The 16,207-nt window shown below is 49.1% G+C and overlaps 2 protein-coding genes across 3 annotated transcripts in view; one reads left to right on the forward strand and one right to left on the reverse strand.

Annotated features, from left to right (window-relative positions):
• UBXN6 (UBX domain protein 6) overlaps positions 1-1,996 on the forward strand; it is a 46,744-nt gene extending 44,748 nt beyond the window's left edge. For both annotated transcript variants that reach the window (XM_066574466.1, XM_066574468.1), the window contains exon 11: positions 1,001-1,996. In XM_066574466.1, the coding sequence (XP_066430563.1) occupies positions 1,001-1,129 (129 nt within the window). In that variant the 3' untranslated portion in view covers positions 1,130-1,996. The remainder of the gene's footprint in view (positions 1-1,000) is intronic.
• A 10,189-nt stretch (positions 1,997-12,185) lies between these two features.
• Positions 12,186-15,690, reverse strand: LOC136573602 (dynein heavy chain-like). The gene is made up of 2 exons (XM_066574874.1): positions 14,980-15,690; positions 12,186-12,587 (listed from the first exon to the last, which is right to left on the reverse strand). The coding sequence occupies exons 1-2, from the start codon at positions 15,688-15,690 to the stop codon at positions 12,186-12,188; spliced, it is 1,113 nt and encodes a 370-aa protein (XP_066430971.1).
• Positions 15,691-16,207: the final 517 nt, after the last annotated feature.

The raw sequence follows: 16,207 nt of genomic DNA on the forward strand, positions 1-16,207 counted from the left end.
GGAATAACCACATGACATAACTTGTGCTCTCCAGTCCCCGTAAGTGAAGGACCATCCCACATAATGCATGAAAATGTTCAAACATCTGCAAACAAATCTGCAAAACTAGTAAACGGCCTCGTTGCATCAACACCCAAACAACTCTTAGGCCCGGCTCGTATCGCATGTTGTTCAGACTGGTGAAGATGTTTCCATTGCCTTTCATTGTAAAAATAAATATATATAAAATTTAAAAAAAACCTTCCCTCTGGTTCTGAGCCGCGAGACGGACAGAAGTGGCCCTCCCGGTGTGTGCTTTTCGGTTTGTCTCTTACAATGGCTACTAGTAGCAACAAGATAGACATCCAGCCAAGTATACATGGATTGTGGGGTTTTTGCTGATTAGAGGTGCAAATATGCAACTAAACAGAAGTGGTAAAATGTGTTGTGAACTGGTCCTGATTAGTTTTAGGGTGCGTTCCCACATGGGAGCGCGATATCGGACATACTCGAGCATACGGGAAACTCAAACCTATATCGTGCCTGCAGAGTTGTGCTTCTGGATGCGAGGATGATATGTTTGTTTAATGTTTGCATGGTGTAATAATGGACTGCTTATAATGCCTCAGCGTGTGATAAGGCTAAAGGGGTATCCCCATCTGGTAAGGTTATGGCACATCACTAGGGTCCACCATGACAGATCATCTGCAGGTCAATAAAATGAAGTTCCCTTTGGAGTATGACCTGCACAATGGTTCTCCTGGCCACCCACAGTGTAGGGAACCACAACCTGACACCCTTCACACGATGTCGCAGCAATGCTGTGCAGGGAGCTGAAGGAGTATCGGGTGGTCCACATAGTCCAACACTCACGGGAGAGGAACTGACGGCATATCCTAGTGCTGTGACATCACTTACCATCTTTGGAATACACCTCTAACAAAAACATGCTGATACTCGCTAAGCTCAGTAATTGGGTTAAAGAAGTTAACTGAGTTATATTCTAAATTAATATTTGCAGGTTCCTTCTGCGTTATTAACGTTCCATTGGAATGAAGCAATCTTGGCTGATGTGGAGGCTACTGAAGGATATAAAACGGAGAGCGTGCTGAAAGAAGACTTCTTATCCCTTGCCGTCACTCTTACGTAGATGCACATTCTCAGACGTGGGACGACCACTCTGCGGATACTCTTTTCTTCGTTCACTATAACTAGCCCCTCAGTGTATATAAGTCAGCTTGTATTACCTTGTTTAGTTATTCCTCTCTCTGACACTCTCCGGGGTCCTTCTCCTCGGGTGGTCATGTGATCTCATTCTGACCATCCAAGATTTACTCGGCTTTATGTTCTCCCAAAAAGTCAGTTTTTCAGTCAGCATAATTCCTGTGTGATGGACCCCACCACACAAGCTCTTTAGAGGGGGACACAAGCTGCTTTCACAGCTGCTGCTTATGATTAAAGGCTCCTGTCTCACCGTTATAATGAAGGAGATGGTCGTTCAGCCTCCTGCCTATGTACTTTATGGTCTCAAACTTATTTGAGTGATCTCCCTGCATGCAGAGGTGGTACAGTCTCTAGCTGCTCATGTGATGTGCTGATGTGTCATGGGCTTGAGAGCAAGAGAAAGCGTGGAGAAATCTGAATATTGAGATGGTGAGCGATAAGTATCAGACAGGAGGCTGCAGTGCATGGAAGTGAGTGCAATATATATATATATGAGACATTGAGAGTGTGACAGGCATTCGAGTGAAGGGGCAGAGATAGAAATATGTATTTTTTGGAATGGCCCTTAAAACTGACACTAAGTTTTTATACTTATACTAAACAGATCCTGAGATTTATGTTAGTTACTGAAATGTCTCTTAGCGACTGATGTACAGAAAGAAATATATATGTATATACAGTGTATGCTTCTGCAAATTGTAATGCCTTTATTTATATCTATAGCTAATTTGGTGTTTTTTAAAAATTAAAAAAGAACAGGCGCTCCACCATCTCAGGCCGAGGCGCACCCAGACTGCTTGTGCCTGTAATTGTCCTACCCTTCAACATTGAGAACAAAAAAACCTATTCCAGCCCCTAAAGTCCAACTTATAATACTACCATGTTGATCCAGAGGAAGGCAAAAACCACTGAGGAAGTTGCCAATTTCCCCATTTTGGGTGGTGTGGAGCCCCTCCAGACACCTCCTACCAGAAGGCCTGCTTCTGCCTTGGTCAATGGGTTCATTGGGCGCTGTCCGCAACGTAAAAACTATGGCAAAAGGCAGTCTGCTCACCTTCGGGTAAGATGAAGCAGACTGCTGGAGGAGGGGTATGGTGTTCAGAAGGAAAGGATGCCAGGCGGCTCTGGGTAACTACAGCAGGGGGGGTGCATCCGAATAGAAAATCCACCGCTGAATCTAAAATGAAACTCTTTTATTGAAATCTTTTAAAGCTCATGGGTGCGCCACCAAAAACACACACATACTACACATTTTGGACTAACGTGGATCCTTACTGACAGCTATGAGTCTAACACTGAGGAATATGATGGGCTGCACTGAGCCTGCTGATAGGACATCACAGACTGCGGCAGCCAATCAACACAGACCCTGCATCAAGAATACAGCTGCAGTGCTGGACTTGCGGGACCCAGGAGGTTGGTCAATAAGGTGCCAGAATGGACAGCGGAGCGGTCGTGTTTAGGCAGAAACCTAATACACCAATTCAGTATGTATTTTATTTTGCCTCTGTGAAAAGTCAGTTAATGCGCAGCAATTGGTGAAGATTGCAATGGTTTCACAGCTCTGCCATGTTAGTGCCCAATGTGTTGTGTCCAATCTGTAGCACTGGAAACACACCCCATTAAGTGGGTTCTCCTGGGCATGGAGTAGCGCACCTGGTTATTGTGCCAGCCTCGCTGGCCGTTTGCAGTGGAGACCTTGTCGCCACTGTAATGTGTTGGTTCTCAAGAGTAGGGCCGTGTCGCAGCCGGTATGGGGCCATGGCGTTACAGCTTCAGTCGCCATATTGGTTGGGAACTTGGTGGTGTGGCATAGGCTGCGTGAGAAGCGTGAGGCCCAAATCACAGACTGCATTCATCAGTAATGGTGCACTATAAATGGGCTGGCTTCCCACCAAGTGTTGGTGAGATGATTAAGCAAGTCAAGTGTTGAACGACTTGTTTTTCTGCAAAGAACCTTCTCCGGCAGTGCCTTATATGTGGCCTAAACAGCTGTTTGACTTCACGGTGGAGCTAAAAAGGGATAGCGCAACATTTGGCTTTTGAAGTGCAGATTTAGCGGGTTGGTTTTTGGGCATCATATTGGTTTTGTAGAGCTCCTGCCGTACCAGTGAAGTGGAAACTCACATGTGATCCACTTTTGTAATCTACAACCTTGGGTGCGGTCAAAGGCTTGGTGCAAAAGTTCAGCTTGGGCCTTTCAGTTGCATCACTGGGTCTTTTATGTGACTAATCAATGCAGCCCTGGCAGCCATTGGCATGGCAGGAGTTTTAAGAGTGCAGCGACAGAAGCCAGCAGACGTGTTCCCTCCATCATGAATATATATGTAATTGGAGACTGCATAAAACAACTTTTACAACATGGCAGGTTCGGATACAACAGCTAGGATGATGCATGATGGGTATTGCGGTAAATCATGCAGTCACCTAGTAAGTCATATACCCTGTCTACATAGTGAAGTGATTGCAGGTGACTCATAGGTGATTCAGGATGGAGAACCATAAGAAAGAATAGCTGCAGTGGCCCGCAGTGTGGTGTGAGACGTCTGTGGGCCCCACAGGCTGTAACTGTGAACCCTACGCTGCTTCATTGTTTCACCTGGACTTACTTTTCCAAGGGATTTTAATCAAAAAATGTGACGATTTCTCTTAGCCACTCCCCTTTCTTTTTTCTGGACCCTTTTAACCACCTTCTTTCTTGTGTTATATACGCACAGATGGGTACAGAAAGTCATGTTTTTGTCATGTTGAAAAATCTGACAAAAATGAATTGTTTCAGATTTATTTCCACCTGCAATTAGCCAATCACGTCACCTCCTGATAACTAGTAGTCAGCACTCCGCTGCCATTACTTACAGGGATTCTGATTCCCCATATAAAGTTCAGCTCTTCTAGGAGGTTTTCCTGAAATTTTCTTTGTTGGTCCGTAAAGATCTTACAGCACATCAAAGGGGTCCAATTTTTGGAAGGTATCAGTCAAGAGAAGGAGACCGAAGCATGTCCAAGACATTGCATATACCATGGAGGACAGTGAAGACCGTCAGCAAGAAGGGGATTAAATTTGGCACATTACCAGGAACGAGACGTCCTTCAAAAATTGAAAAGATCAGAAGAAAATTTTTGTGAGGCTGCCAAGAGGCCTACAGCAACAGTAAAGGAGCTGCAGGAGTTTTTGGCAAGTCCTGGTTGTGTAGTCATGTGACAACCATCTCCCATGTTCTTCATATGTCCGGGCTGTGGGGGCAAGATGGAAACTCTAACGTGTTCTGTCTGATGAGAGCGAGGGGGGACTTGTGAGCCAGAATTCCAGAAGGGTTGTTTGCCACAAAGCCAACCCTGCTGTCACCACAAGACCCCCAGACCTGCAGTGACTATGGGGGGGTTGGGGGGCTGTTCTGCTGCAGGAACTGGGGCTTTATAGTCAAGGGGAGGGGATAATGAACAATCCCATATATCAGTCCATGTTGGCCCAAAACCTTCAGGCCTCAGCTGAAAAACAAGATGAATTTCACCTTTTAGCACAACAACAACCCAAAGCAGATCGACAAATCAACAAAACAATGGCTTCACCAGAAGATCTAAGTTTTGGAGTGGCCCTACCAGAGCCCAGACCTGAATCCCATTGAAGATCCTTGGGTTGACATGAAGAGGGCGTTGCACACTAGATGCCCTCATAATCTAGCAGATTTGTAGCATTTTTACAAAGCAGAGTGGGCAAAGATTGCCAAGTCAAGCTGCCCCATGCTTCCAGACACCGACCCAGAAAGACTGAGCGCTGTCATAAAGTCAGAGGTACAACAACAAATTGTTAGATTTTGGGTCTGCAGACTTTGTCGTGGATTTATTTGGGATCCACGGCGTAATCAACAGGAATGTTTGCACCCTTCCTGATTCACGTTCAGAGATTGTACGCACAATGGAAGAAATCACACAGAGACAGACTGTCAGTGTCCAATACGTGATTGGGAATCAAAGCATGGGATTGGGTGGTCCAATTAAGGTCTTTTTACATCCTGCGTGAGCTTCTGTCATCATGGACGTCCGACATCACATAGTTTCAGATGAAAAATGGCAACCTCTTGGGCAGGGGCGGAGTGAGCAGCGTGTCGTCAAATGACGCCTGAGGGTTATGTGCGTGTATTTCTATCAAGCTGCATATTCTGATAACGGTTAGCAGAACAGGATGTGGCCGGCACATTCCGTTCTGCTGGCTCAGGAGCTGAAATAGACATTTCACCTTGGATACATATATGGATAAATAATATAATCTCTCCTCCACAAACACCTCCTTGAAACTGTTTCACTAACTGTCCCTACACTATCCCACAGTCCTCACCGGTGGACCCTCTTCGGCAACCCAAATCTAGGCAGGCCCTTCGAGTCAACCAAGGCAAGCTCTCCGAGCCAACCACGGGTTCTTCACAGCTCTTGCGACGAACCACAGCTAGCCTGTGATCCCCGTAGTGACTGATTACAGAGGAGGGTGATCTGGCCCTAAGGCTGGAGTGTGTTGTAGTCAGGGGTCAGAGGCTTCAAGGGGGTGTGAGGCTTGTTCACATTCTCTGAGGACATGTTCAGCAGGCTCATGGTGGGGGCAGCACTGGTGGCAGTGGTTTCACAGGTCCTCCGGACACGGGATTATACAGCAAGTTACAATAAAGATAATTAATACATAGAGGACAGGGATCCTTATTTCGGTTAGGATCTTCTGCCACCCAGTCATCCATGAGAAATACGGATCCCAAGGGTCAGTTATCCCTGAGTTTCTTTTGAGCTCTTCTGACAGGTCAGACAGCTTTTTAATGGCAATGGTTACTTTACCTGTAGGTCCTGTATTATCTGGAATGTAGGTGCAACAAGTCTCACTAATCATCTTACACATCCTTTTTCTGCCAAGATCATGGCTAAAGCCATCCGGTTCTGGAACGTCATGGAGGCAGTGGGTCCTAGTTACTCAGCAAGTCCCAGTAAGGCATCTCTGGTGTAATTTACAAATCTCTGTTGGTTATAATAGTTTATCCAATCTACGTTTTTACTAACTGTGACAATGGTAAATAACGACTCCTATCCTGCTTTAACCTGATCCCTGGCTTTGTATTCATGTGGTACCCCCCTAGGCACCCCTATGGCATCTAGGTACACGTGGGGGTCAAAGCTACCGCCTGGGATCTTGACTTCTCTTTTTGTTCGGTGTGGGGGTTTGTTCTCTGCGGCATCTATATTGTCAGGTAGTCTGTGTAGAGGCATTAAGGCCTTCTCAAGGGTGCATTCTCCAGTCCAGTCCTCTTCAGTAGGTATCTCCTAGGGACTAGACTTGTCCCCTTGCTGGGGTTCCATCCTTCCGGAGGCGCAGTATCCGTCTGTGAAATTCCCTAGGAATCTACCATTGCCATAATTGACAAAGCAGGTGTAGTTTCCTGGGTATATCACAATCCCCTCCCCTGGGTGCAGTACTTTAGTAACAATAGGGTACTCTTTTTCCATCTTTCACAGCCTGTCCTATTGGTGGTAGTGTCAGTATAGAGGCTGAAAAAACAGTTCTCATGGTCCTCTGTGAGCTCAAGAGGCACAGTTCCCAGATGGGGCCTAGCACTGCCACAGACATAACAACCAGTTTGGTTGTGTGTGCCCGCGTTGTACTTCATTCTAACTACAGGTTGCGGTCAGAATAGCCAGTCTTTATAGCCAGACTGACCTTATACCTGCCCACCTTTGGCAGTTGGAAATAATCTACTTAAGGACGCTGGAACGGGTACTCAGGACGAGGGGTGCACCGAATGGTAGCCTATAAGGACTTACCCACGTTGTTCTGTGCACAATTCAGGTAGCCCTGTGTATGTTTAGCTGCTGTGATGCTAAATCCTGGTGCAGACCAGTGACTAGCGACCACAGTTGTTTGTGACAGGTGTGTATTTCCATGGGAGGCTGAAGCCATGGCCATGACGGGATAGGGGCCTGTGGGAGACAAGGCTTATTGGATGCCATCAATTTATCCCCAGGTATCTCTCTTCCCCTCTTGCTGGTTCCCAGTGTTCCTTTCTCCCCCCTTTTGTTGCCTGCATTTCTAACTGAATCAACAGGTCATAATCCACCAGGGTGTCGTCTGAGGGGGTACCTGTACCGCCCCAATCCCTGAAGGATCAAGTCTGAGCTTTTGTGTGTATGTCTTCACAGCCTGATCAGCCAGGTGATTTACGGTTGTCTTAAGTGCTATCCGTGGAGTGGCCTTTTGTTGCACTTTTAGGTCCCTCTCTCAGGCAGCAAGAGGGCTTCCGTCGGTGCTGGTACACCTTTACTATTTCCAATTGCTTTATTTTCAAGAATGACCTCGCTCTCCAGATGGGTCCGTAGTTATGAGCAATGCCATAGGCATAGTGGGAGTCTGTGTAGACATTGTTAGAAGAGGTTGGTTTTGACTACATCATGTAAGGAGAGCACAACATAACTTGTGTAGAACCTGCCTTCTTGACCATACCTCGATCCATCCACAAAGAGTGCAAAATCAGGGTTCTCTAATGACTGATCAACATAAGTGAATCCCCTGTGTCATAGGTCATTAGCTAGTGCATAGTCATGTGTATCAAGCTGAAAGGAAAAAACCTATCAGGTGATTATTCCCACTCCCCCCCCCCCCCCCCCTTCCTTTCTCCAGAGGCAGCAAGGTAGCTAGCTGGACTGGGGGCATTGTAACGTTGGCACGTTGAGTGGCATGAGCAGGGCCCACTGTAGGTAAAAGTGAAGAAAAGTCTTAGCGAAAACCTATGACAGTGTTCTAAACTTCTTTTTTTCTCTGCTGCTAGGTATGTACCTAACTGAGGAAAAAAGGGCAAATGGAAGGCACTTAGTCCAAGGTTTACCCATTTCCTCCATTGCCTTTTGTATCTTAAATTTCAGGGTACCGTTCATCCTTTCTACTTTTCCACTACTCTGTGGATGGTAGGGTGTATGAAAGGCCTGGGATATACCCAGACCAGACCTGATCTGTTGCATTATTCCACCTGTGAAGTGTGTACCTTTGTTTGACTCCATCACTTTCAGTATCCCGTAGCTGCAGATTACCTTGTTCATGAGCTTCTGTGCGGTTACCTGCTCATTTACCTTGGTAACACAGTAGGCCTCCAACCTGAAAAGACATCAACAACAACAAGCACATATTAATACTTCCCAACAAGTGGGAGCTGAATGTAGTCAATTTGCAATCTCTGAAATGGGTAGAGTGGCCTAGGCAAGTGTTATGTGGCACCTTTACTTCTGCCCTGGGTTGCCCATGGCACAGATCAGGCAAGACTGGACAAATTATGCAGCAGCTACAGAGAACCCAGGAGTCACCTGTCCTCATTCTAGCGTCAACGTCATTGCTGCTTTTACTACATGCGTCTTTCCGTGCGTCAGCTGGGCCATCATGGGGCACAGGGACCATGGTAGGCAAGTTCTGTTGACTGTTCGCCATACGCGGTCCTGTTCTGTTGCTCCCATTTTTCCTTTTCTTCCTTGCTGGCTTGTAGCTGTAAAGTCCTTAGCATATCAATGTCCAAAGTTTTGGCAACAGTTTTTGCCTCTGACTCGTGCTGTCAGTATCTTTTCTTCTTTCTTCCACAGCTTGAGGGCCGCTGCCTTTGCTGTGCTTTCTGCAAGGGCATTGCCTCTTGCTTCTCCAGTGTAGGAATTGGTGTGAGCTCTCCACTTTGTCAGGTAGACGTTGGGACTCCATGAGACTCTGCACCGCTGCACCATTCTTAATTGGCTGTCCTACTGAGGTAACTGTCTGGCCTTCCATATTGGGCCGTAATCATGAGCTATGCCAAATGCATCAGTGTAAATGTTTGCCATCTTACCTTCTACCACTCTACACGCCTCAGTGAGGGCCTTCAGTTCCGCTTCTTGTCCTGTGACATGCGGAGGCAGAGCTTCTGCTTTTAGGACATCTTGTTGTGTGACCACTGCATATCCGATGTGGAGTCGTCAATCCTCACCCTGGGACCATCTACAATGCTTATTGTTCAAAGTAGTACAACGTTTGAAAGAAATACTATGAGGCATGAAGAGGGCTCATTGTAGCCGTATCTCACAGGCCAGAGATAAGTGCTTGGGTTGCACTTGCGTGAGTATGCTCTGGATGTCATGAGGGGTATATATCCTCCACAACTTATAGAACCACATTATTATTTTTACATTCTTAAACCCTAAAAGATTTCAGCTTTTTTCCACCTTAAGGCCTCATTTGCACGGCTGGGTTGGCTTCCACCTGCGAAATAGCGCAGCGCTGGCATCCAATACATGGTTATAAAAAAACTGTTTATTGCACGCTGCCCAGAAGCTTACACAATAAGCCCTCAAACCATGCCAAGATCTAAAAAGGGGCACAAAACCTGCAACACCTGGCACGTAACATCCACCTGGTATTATCCAAGCTTCAAAACAGGGACGTATCGGCTAAAATCTCCCCATGTGTATCACAGCTCCCTCAGGGAGATCGTCTCATGATGCCACGTGTATCACAGTTCTACTGTAGCTTCATCAGGAGAGCATCTCATGATGCCACGTGTATCATAGCGCTACAGCAGCTTCGTTAGGGAGATCATCTCATGATGCCACGTGTAACAGCGCTACAGCAGCTTCGTTAGGGAGATCAGCTCATGACGCCACGTGTATCACAACTCTAGCGGCTTCGTCCGAGAGATGATCTCATGATGCCACGTGTATCACAGCTCTACAGCGGCTTCGTCAGGAGATCATCTCATGATGCCCCGTGTATCACAGTTCTACTGTAGCTTCATCAGGAGAGCATCTCATGATGCCACATCTATCACAACTCTAGTGGCATCGTCAGGAGATCATCTCATGATGCCACGTGTATCACAGTTCTACTGTAGCTTCGTCAGGAGAGCATCTCATGATGCCACGTGTATCACAACTCTAGTGGCATCGTCAGAAGATCATCTCATGATGCCACGTGTATCACAATTCTACTGTAGCTTCGTCAGGAGAGCATCTCATGATGCCACGTGTAACACAGCGCTACAGCAGCTTCGTTAGGGAGATCAGCTCATGACGCCACGTGTATCACAACTCTAGCGGCTTCGTCCGAGAGATCATCTCATGATGCCACGTGTATCACAGCTCTACAGTGGCTTCAGCAGGAGATCGTCTCATGATGCCACGTGTATCACCGCTCAACAGCGGCATCGTCAGGGAGATCGTCTCATGATGCCACGTGTATCACCGCTCAACAGCGGCATCGTCAGGGAGATCATCTCATGATGCCACGTGTATCACCGCGCTATAGCTGTTTTGTCAGGGAGATCGTCTCATGATACCATGTGTATCACAGCTCTACAGGGGCTTACTCGGGGAGATCATCTCATGATGCCACGTGTATCACAGCTCTACAGTAGCTTCGTCAGGAGAGCATCTAATAATGCCACGTGTATCACAGCTCTACAGTAGCTTCGTCAGGAGATCATCTCATGATGCCACGTGTATCACAACTCTAGTGGCATCGTCAGGGAGATCGTCTCATTATGCCACGTGTATCACAGCTCTGTAGGAGCTTCCTTAAGGAGATCATCTCATGATGCCACGTTTATCACAGCACTATAACAGCTTCGTTAGGGAGATCATTTCATGATGCTACATGTATCACAGCTCTATAGGGGCTTCCTCAGGGAGATCATCTCATGATGCCACGATACAGACTGAGAAGTTGTAATGAGTGACATGAAAATTGACATCAAAGTGAGCAAAAGTCCACTTTTTTACTGCGCTTTTCCTGCCCAGAACCACTTTGGGCCAGGCTTTAACCCTTTTAAATCACACTCCTGAGTGCCCACTTTAGTCCGTGTGTTTTATTTCTTCACGCATGCAAATGTACCTCATCCAAACTCGTTCATGCATAAATACATTGTGCGGTGGTGAGCGGAGACCATACATACAGTCATCTTAATAAACCCTAAGAAACCAGATTCAGCCCCAAATAAGAAACTGCAGAAATAAGACTAATTGAGGCAAACCAGTGCCAGAAAATGGCTGATGTGCTTCAGGACCTGACCACCAGGGCTACACTGCCACCTGAGTGGTGTACTTCAGGACATGACCACTAGGGGGTACAGCCATCTGATTAGTGTACTTCAGGACATGATCACCAGGGGGCACAGCCATCTGATTAGTGAACTGCAGCACATGACCGCCAGGGGGCACAGCCATCTGATTAGTGTACTGCAGCACATGACCGCCAGGGGGCACAGCCACCTGATTAGTGTACTGCAGCACATGACCACTAGGGGGCACAGCCACCTGATTAGTGTACTGCAGCACATGACCACTAGGGGGCACAGCCATCTGATTAGCGTACAGCAGCACATGGCCACTAGGGGGAACAGCCATCTGATTAGTGTACTGCAGCATATGACCACCAGGGGGCACAGCCACCAGACAGGTGTACCTCTACACATGACCACCAGGGGGCATAGCCATCTGATTGGTGTACTTCAGGACATGACCACCAGGGGGCACAGCAATCTGATTAGTGTGCTGCAGCACATGACTGCCAGGGGGCACAGCCATCTGATTAGTGTACTGCAGCACATGACCGCCAGGGGGCACAGCCACCTGATTAGTGTACTGCAGCACATGACCACTAGGGGGCACAGCCACCTGATTAGTGTACTGCAGCACATGACCACTAGGGGGCACAGCCATCTGATTAGCGTACTGCAGCACATGACCACTAGGGGGAACAGCCATCTGATTAGTGTACTGCAGCATATGACCACCAGGGGGCACAGCCACCAGACAGGTGTACCTCTACACATGACCACCAGGGGGCATAGCCATCTGATTGGTGTACTTCAGGACATGACCACCAGGGGGCACAGCAATCTGATTAGTGTGCTGCAGCACATGACCAGCAGGGGCACAGCCACCTGATTAGTGTACTGCAGCACATGACCACTTGGGGGCACAGCCATCTGATTAGTGTACCTCTACACATGACCACCAGGGGGCACAGCCACTTGATTAGTGTACTTCAGGACATGACCACTTGGGGGCACAGCCATCTGATTAGTGTACTGCAGCACATGACCACCAGGGGGCACAGCCACCTGATTAGTGTAATGCAGCACATGACCACCAGGAGGCACAGCCACCTGATTAGTGTAATGCAGCACATGACCACCAGGGGGCACAGCCATCTGATTAGTGTACTGCAGCTCATTACCACCAGGGGGCACAGCCATCTGATTAGTGTAATGCAGCACATGACCACCAGGGGGCACAGCCATCTGATTAGTATGCTGCAGCACATGACCACCAGGGGGCACAGCCACCTGATTAGTGTGCTGCAGCAGATGACCACCAGGGGGCACAGCCATCTGATTAGTGTACTGCAGCACATGACCACAAGGGGGGCACAGCCATCTGATTAGTGTACTGCAGCACATGACCACTAGGGGGGCACCATCTGATTAGTGTATTGCAGCACATGACCACCAGGGGGCACAGCCATCTCATTAGTGTACTGCAGCATATGACCACCAGGGGGCACAGCCATCTGATTAGTGTACTGCAGCACATGACCACCAGGGGTCACAGCCATCTGATTAGTGTACTGCAGCATATGACCACCAGGGGGCACAGCCATCTGATTAGTGTACTGCAGCACATGACCACCAGGGGGCACAGCCATCTGATTAGTGTACTGCAGCATATGACCACCAGGGGGCACAGCCATCTGATTAGTGTACTGCAGCACATGACCACCAGGGGACACAGCCATCTGATTAGTGTACTGCAGCATATGACCACCAGGGGGCCATGACCACCAGGGGTGACAGCCATCTGATTAGTGTACTGCAGCACATGACCACCAGGGGGCACAGCCATCTGATTAGTGTACTGCAGCACATGACCACCAGGGGGCACAGCCATCTGATTAGTGTACTGCAGCATATGACCACCAGGGGACACAGCCATCTGATTAGTGTACTGCAGCATATGACCACCAGGGGGCCATGACCACCAGGGGTGACAGCCATCTCATTAGTGTACTGCAGCACATGACCACCAGGGGGCACAGCCATCTGATTAGTGTACTGCAGCACATGACCACCAGGGGGCACAGCCATCTGATTAGTGTACTGCAGCATATGACCACCAGGGGGCACAGCCATCTGATTAGTGTACTGCAGCATATGACCACCAGGGGGCACAGCCATCTCATTAGTGTACTGCAGCACATGACCACCAGGGGGCACAGCCATCTGATTAGTGTACTGCAGCATATGGCCACCAGGGGGCACAGCCATCTGATTAGTGTACTGCAGCACATGACCACCAGGGGTCACAGCCATCTGATTAGTGTACTGCAGCATATGACCACCAGGGGGCACAGCCATCTGATTAGTGTACTGCAGCACATGACCACCAGGGGGCACAGCCATCTGATTAGTGTACTGCAGCATATGACCACCAGGGGGCCATGACCACCAGGGGTGACAGCCATCTCATTAGTGTACTGCAGCACATGACCACCAGGGGGCACAGCCATCTGATTAGTGTACTGCAGCACATGACCAACAGGGGGCACAGCCATCTCATTAGTGTACTGCAGCACATGACCACCAGGGGTCACAGCCATCTGATTAGTGTACTGCAGCATATGACCACCAGGGGGCACAGCCATCTGATTAGTGTACTGCAGCACATGACCACCAGGGGGCACAGCCATCTGATTAGTGTACTGCAGCATATGACCACCAGGGGGCCATGACCACCAGGGTGACAGCCATCTCATTAGTGTACTGCAGCACATGACCACTAGGGGGCACAGCCATCTGATTAGTGTACTGCAGCACATGACCAACAGGGGGCACAGCCATCTCATTAGTGTACTGCAGCACATGACCACCAGGGGGCACAGCCATCTGATTAGTGTACTGCAGCACATGACCACCAGGGGTCACAGCCATCTGATTAGTGTACTGCAGCATATGACCACCAGGGGGCACAGCCATCTGATTAGTGTACTGCAGCACATGACCACCAGGGGGCACAGCCATCTGATTAGTGTACTGCAGCATATGACCACCAGGGGGCCATGACCACCAGGGGTGACAGCCATCTCATTAGTGTACTGCAGCACATGACCACTAGGGGGCACAGCCATCTCATTAGTGTACTGCAGCACATGACCACCAGGGGGCACAGCCATCTGATTAGTGTACTGCAGCACATGACCACCAGGGGGCACAGCCATCTGATTAGTGTACTGCAGCACATGACCACCAGGGGTCACAGCCATCTGATTAGTGTACTGCAGCATATGACCACCAGGGGGCACAGCCATCTGATTAGTGTACTGCAGCACATGACCACCAGGGGGCACAGCCATCTGATTAGTGTACTGCAGCACATGACCACCAGGGGGCACAGCCATCTGATTAGTGTACTGCAGCACATGACCACCAGGGGGCACAACCATCTGATTAGTGTACTGCAGCATATGGCCACCAGGGGGCACAGCCATCTGATTAGTGTACTGCAGCACATGACCACCAGGGGTCACAGCCATCTGATTAGTGTACTGCAGCACATGACCACCAGGGGGCACAGCCACCTGATTAGTGAACTGCAGCACATGACCACCAGGGGGCACAGCCATCTGATTAGTGTACTGCAGCATATGACCACCAGGGGGCACAGCCATCTGATTAGTGTACTGCAGCACATGACCACCAGGGGGCACAGCCATCTGATTAGTGTACTGCAGCATATGACCACCAGGGGGCCATGACCACCAGGGGTGACAGCCATCTCATTAGTGTACTGCAGCATATGACCACCAGGGGGCACAGCCATCTGATTAGTGTACTGCAGCACATGACCACCAGGGGTCACAGCCATCTGATTAGTGTACTGCAGCATATGACCACCAGGGGGCACAGCCATCTGATTAGTGTACTGCAGCACATGACCACCAGGGGGCACAGCCATCTGATTAGTGTACTGCAGCATATGACCACCAGGGGGCACAGCCATCTGATTAGTGTACTGCAGCACATGACCACCAGGGGACACAGCCATCTGATTAGTGCAGTGCAGCACATGATCACCAGGGGGCACAGCCATCTGATTAGTGTACTGCAGCACATGACCACTAGGGGTCACAGCAATCTGATTAGTGTACTGCAGCATATGACCACCAGGGGGCACAGCCATCTGATTAGTGTACTGCAGCACATGACCACCAGGGGGCACAGCCATCTGATTAGTGTACTGCAGCACATGACCACCAGGGGTCACAGCCATCTCATTAGTGTACTGCAGCACATGACCACCAGGGGGCACAGCCACCTGATTAGTGAACTGCAGCACATGACCACCAGGGGGCACAGCCATCTGATTAGTGTACTGCAGCATATGACCACCAGGGGGCACAGCCATCTGATTAGTGTACTGCAGCACATGACCACCAGGAGGCACAGCCATCTGATTAGTGTACTGCAGCATATGACCACCAGGGGGCCATGACCACCAGGGGTGACAGCCATCTCATTAGTGTACTGCAGCATATGACCACCAGGGGTCACAGCCATCTGATTAGTGTACTTCAGCACATGACCACCAGGGGGCACAGCCATCTGATTAGTGTACTGCAGCACATGACCACCAGGGGGCACAGTCATCTGATTAGTGTACTGCAGCACATGACCACCAGGGGGCACAGCCATCTGATTAGTGTACTGCAGCACATGACCACTAGGGGTCACAGCAATCTGATTAGTGTACTGCAGCACATGACCAGCAGGGGGCACAGCCATCTGATTAGTGTACTGCAGCACATGACCACCAGGGGGCACAGCCATCTGATTAGTGTACTGCAGCACATGACCACCAGGGGGCACAGCCATCTGATTAGTGTACTGCAGCACATGACCACCAGGGGGCACAGTCATCTGATTAGTGTACTGCAGCACATGATCACCAGGGGGCACAGCCATCTGAT

The sequence above is a fragment of the Eleutherodactylus coqui genome, chromosome 7 (assembly GCF_035609145.1).
Source record: "Eleutherodactylus coqui strain aEleCoq1 chromosome 7, aEleCoq1.hap1, whole genome shotgun sequence".
Classification (NCBI taxonomy): domain Eukaryota; kingdom Metazoa; phylum Chordata; class Amphibia; order Anura; family Eleutherodactylidae; genus Eleutherodactylus; species Eleutherodactylus coqui.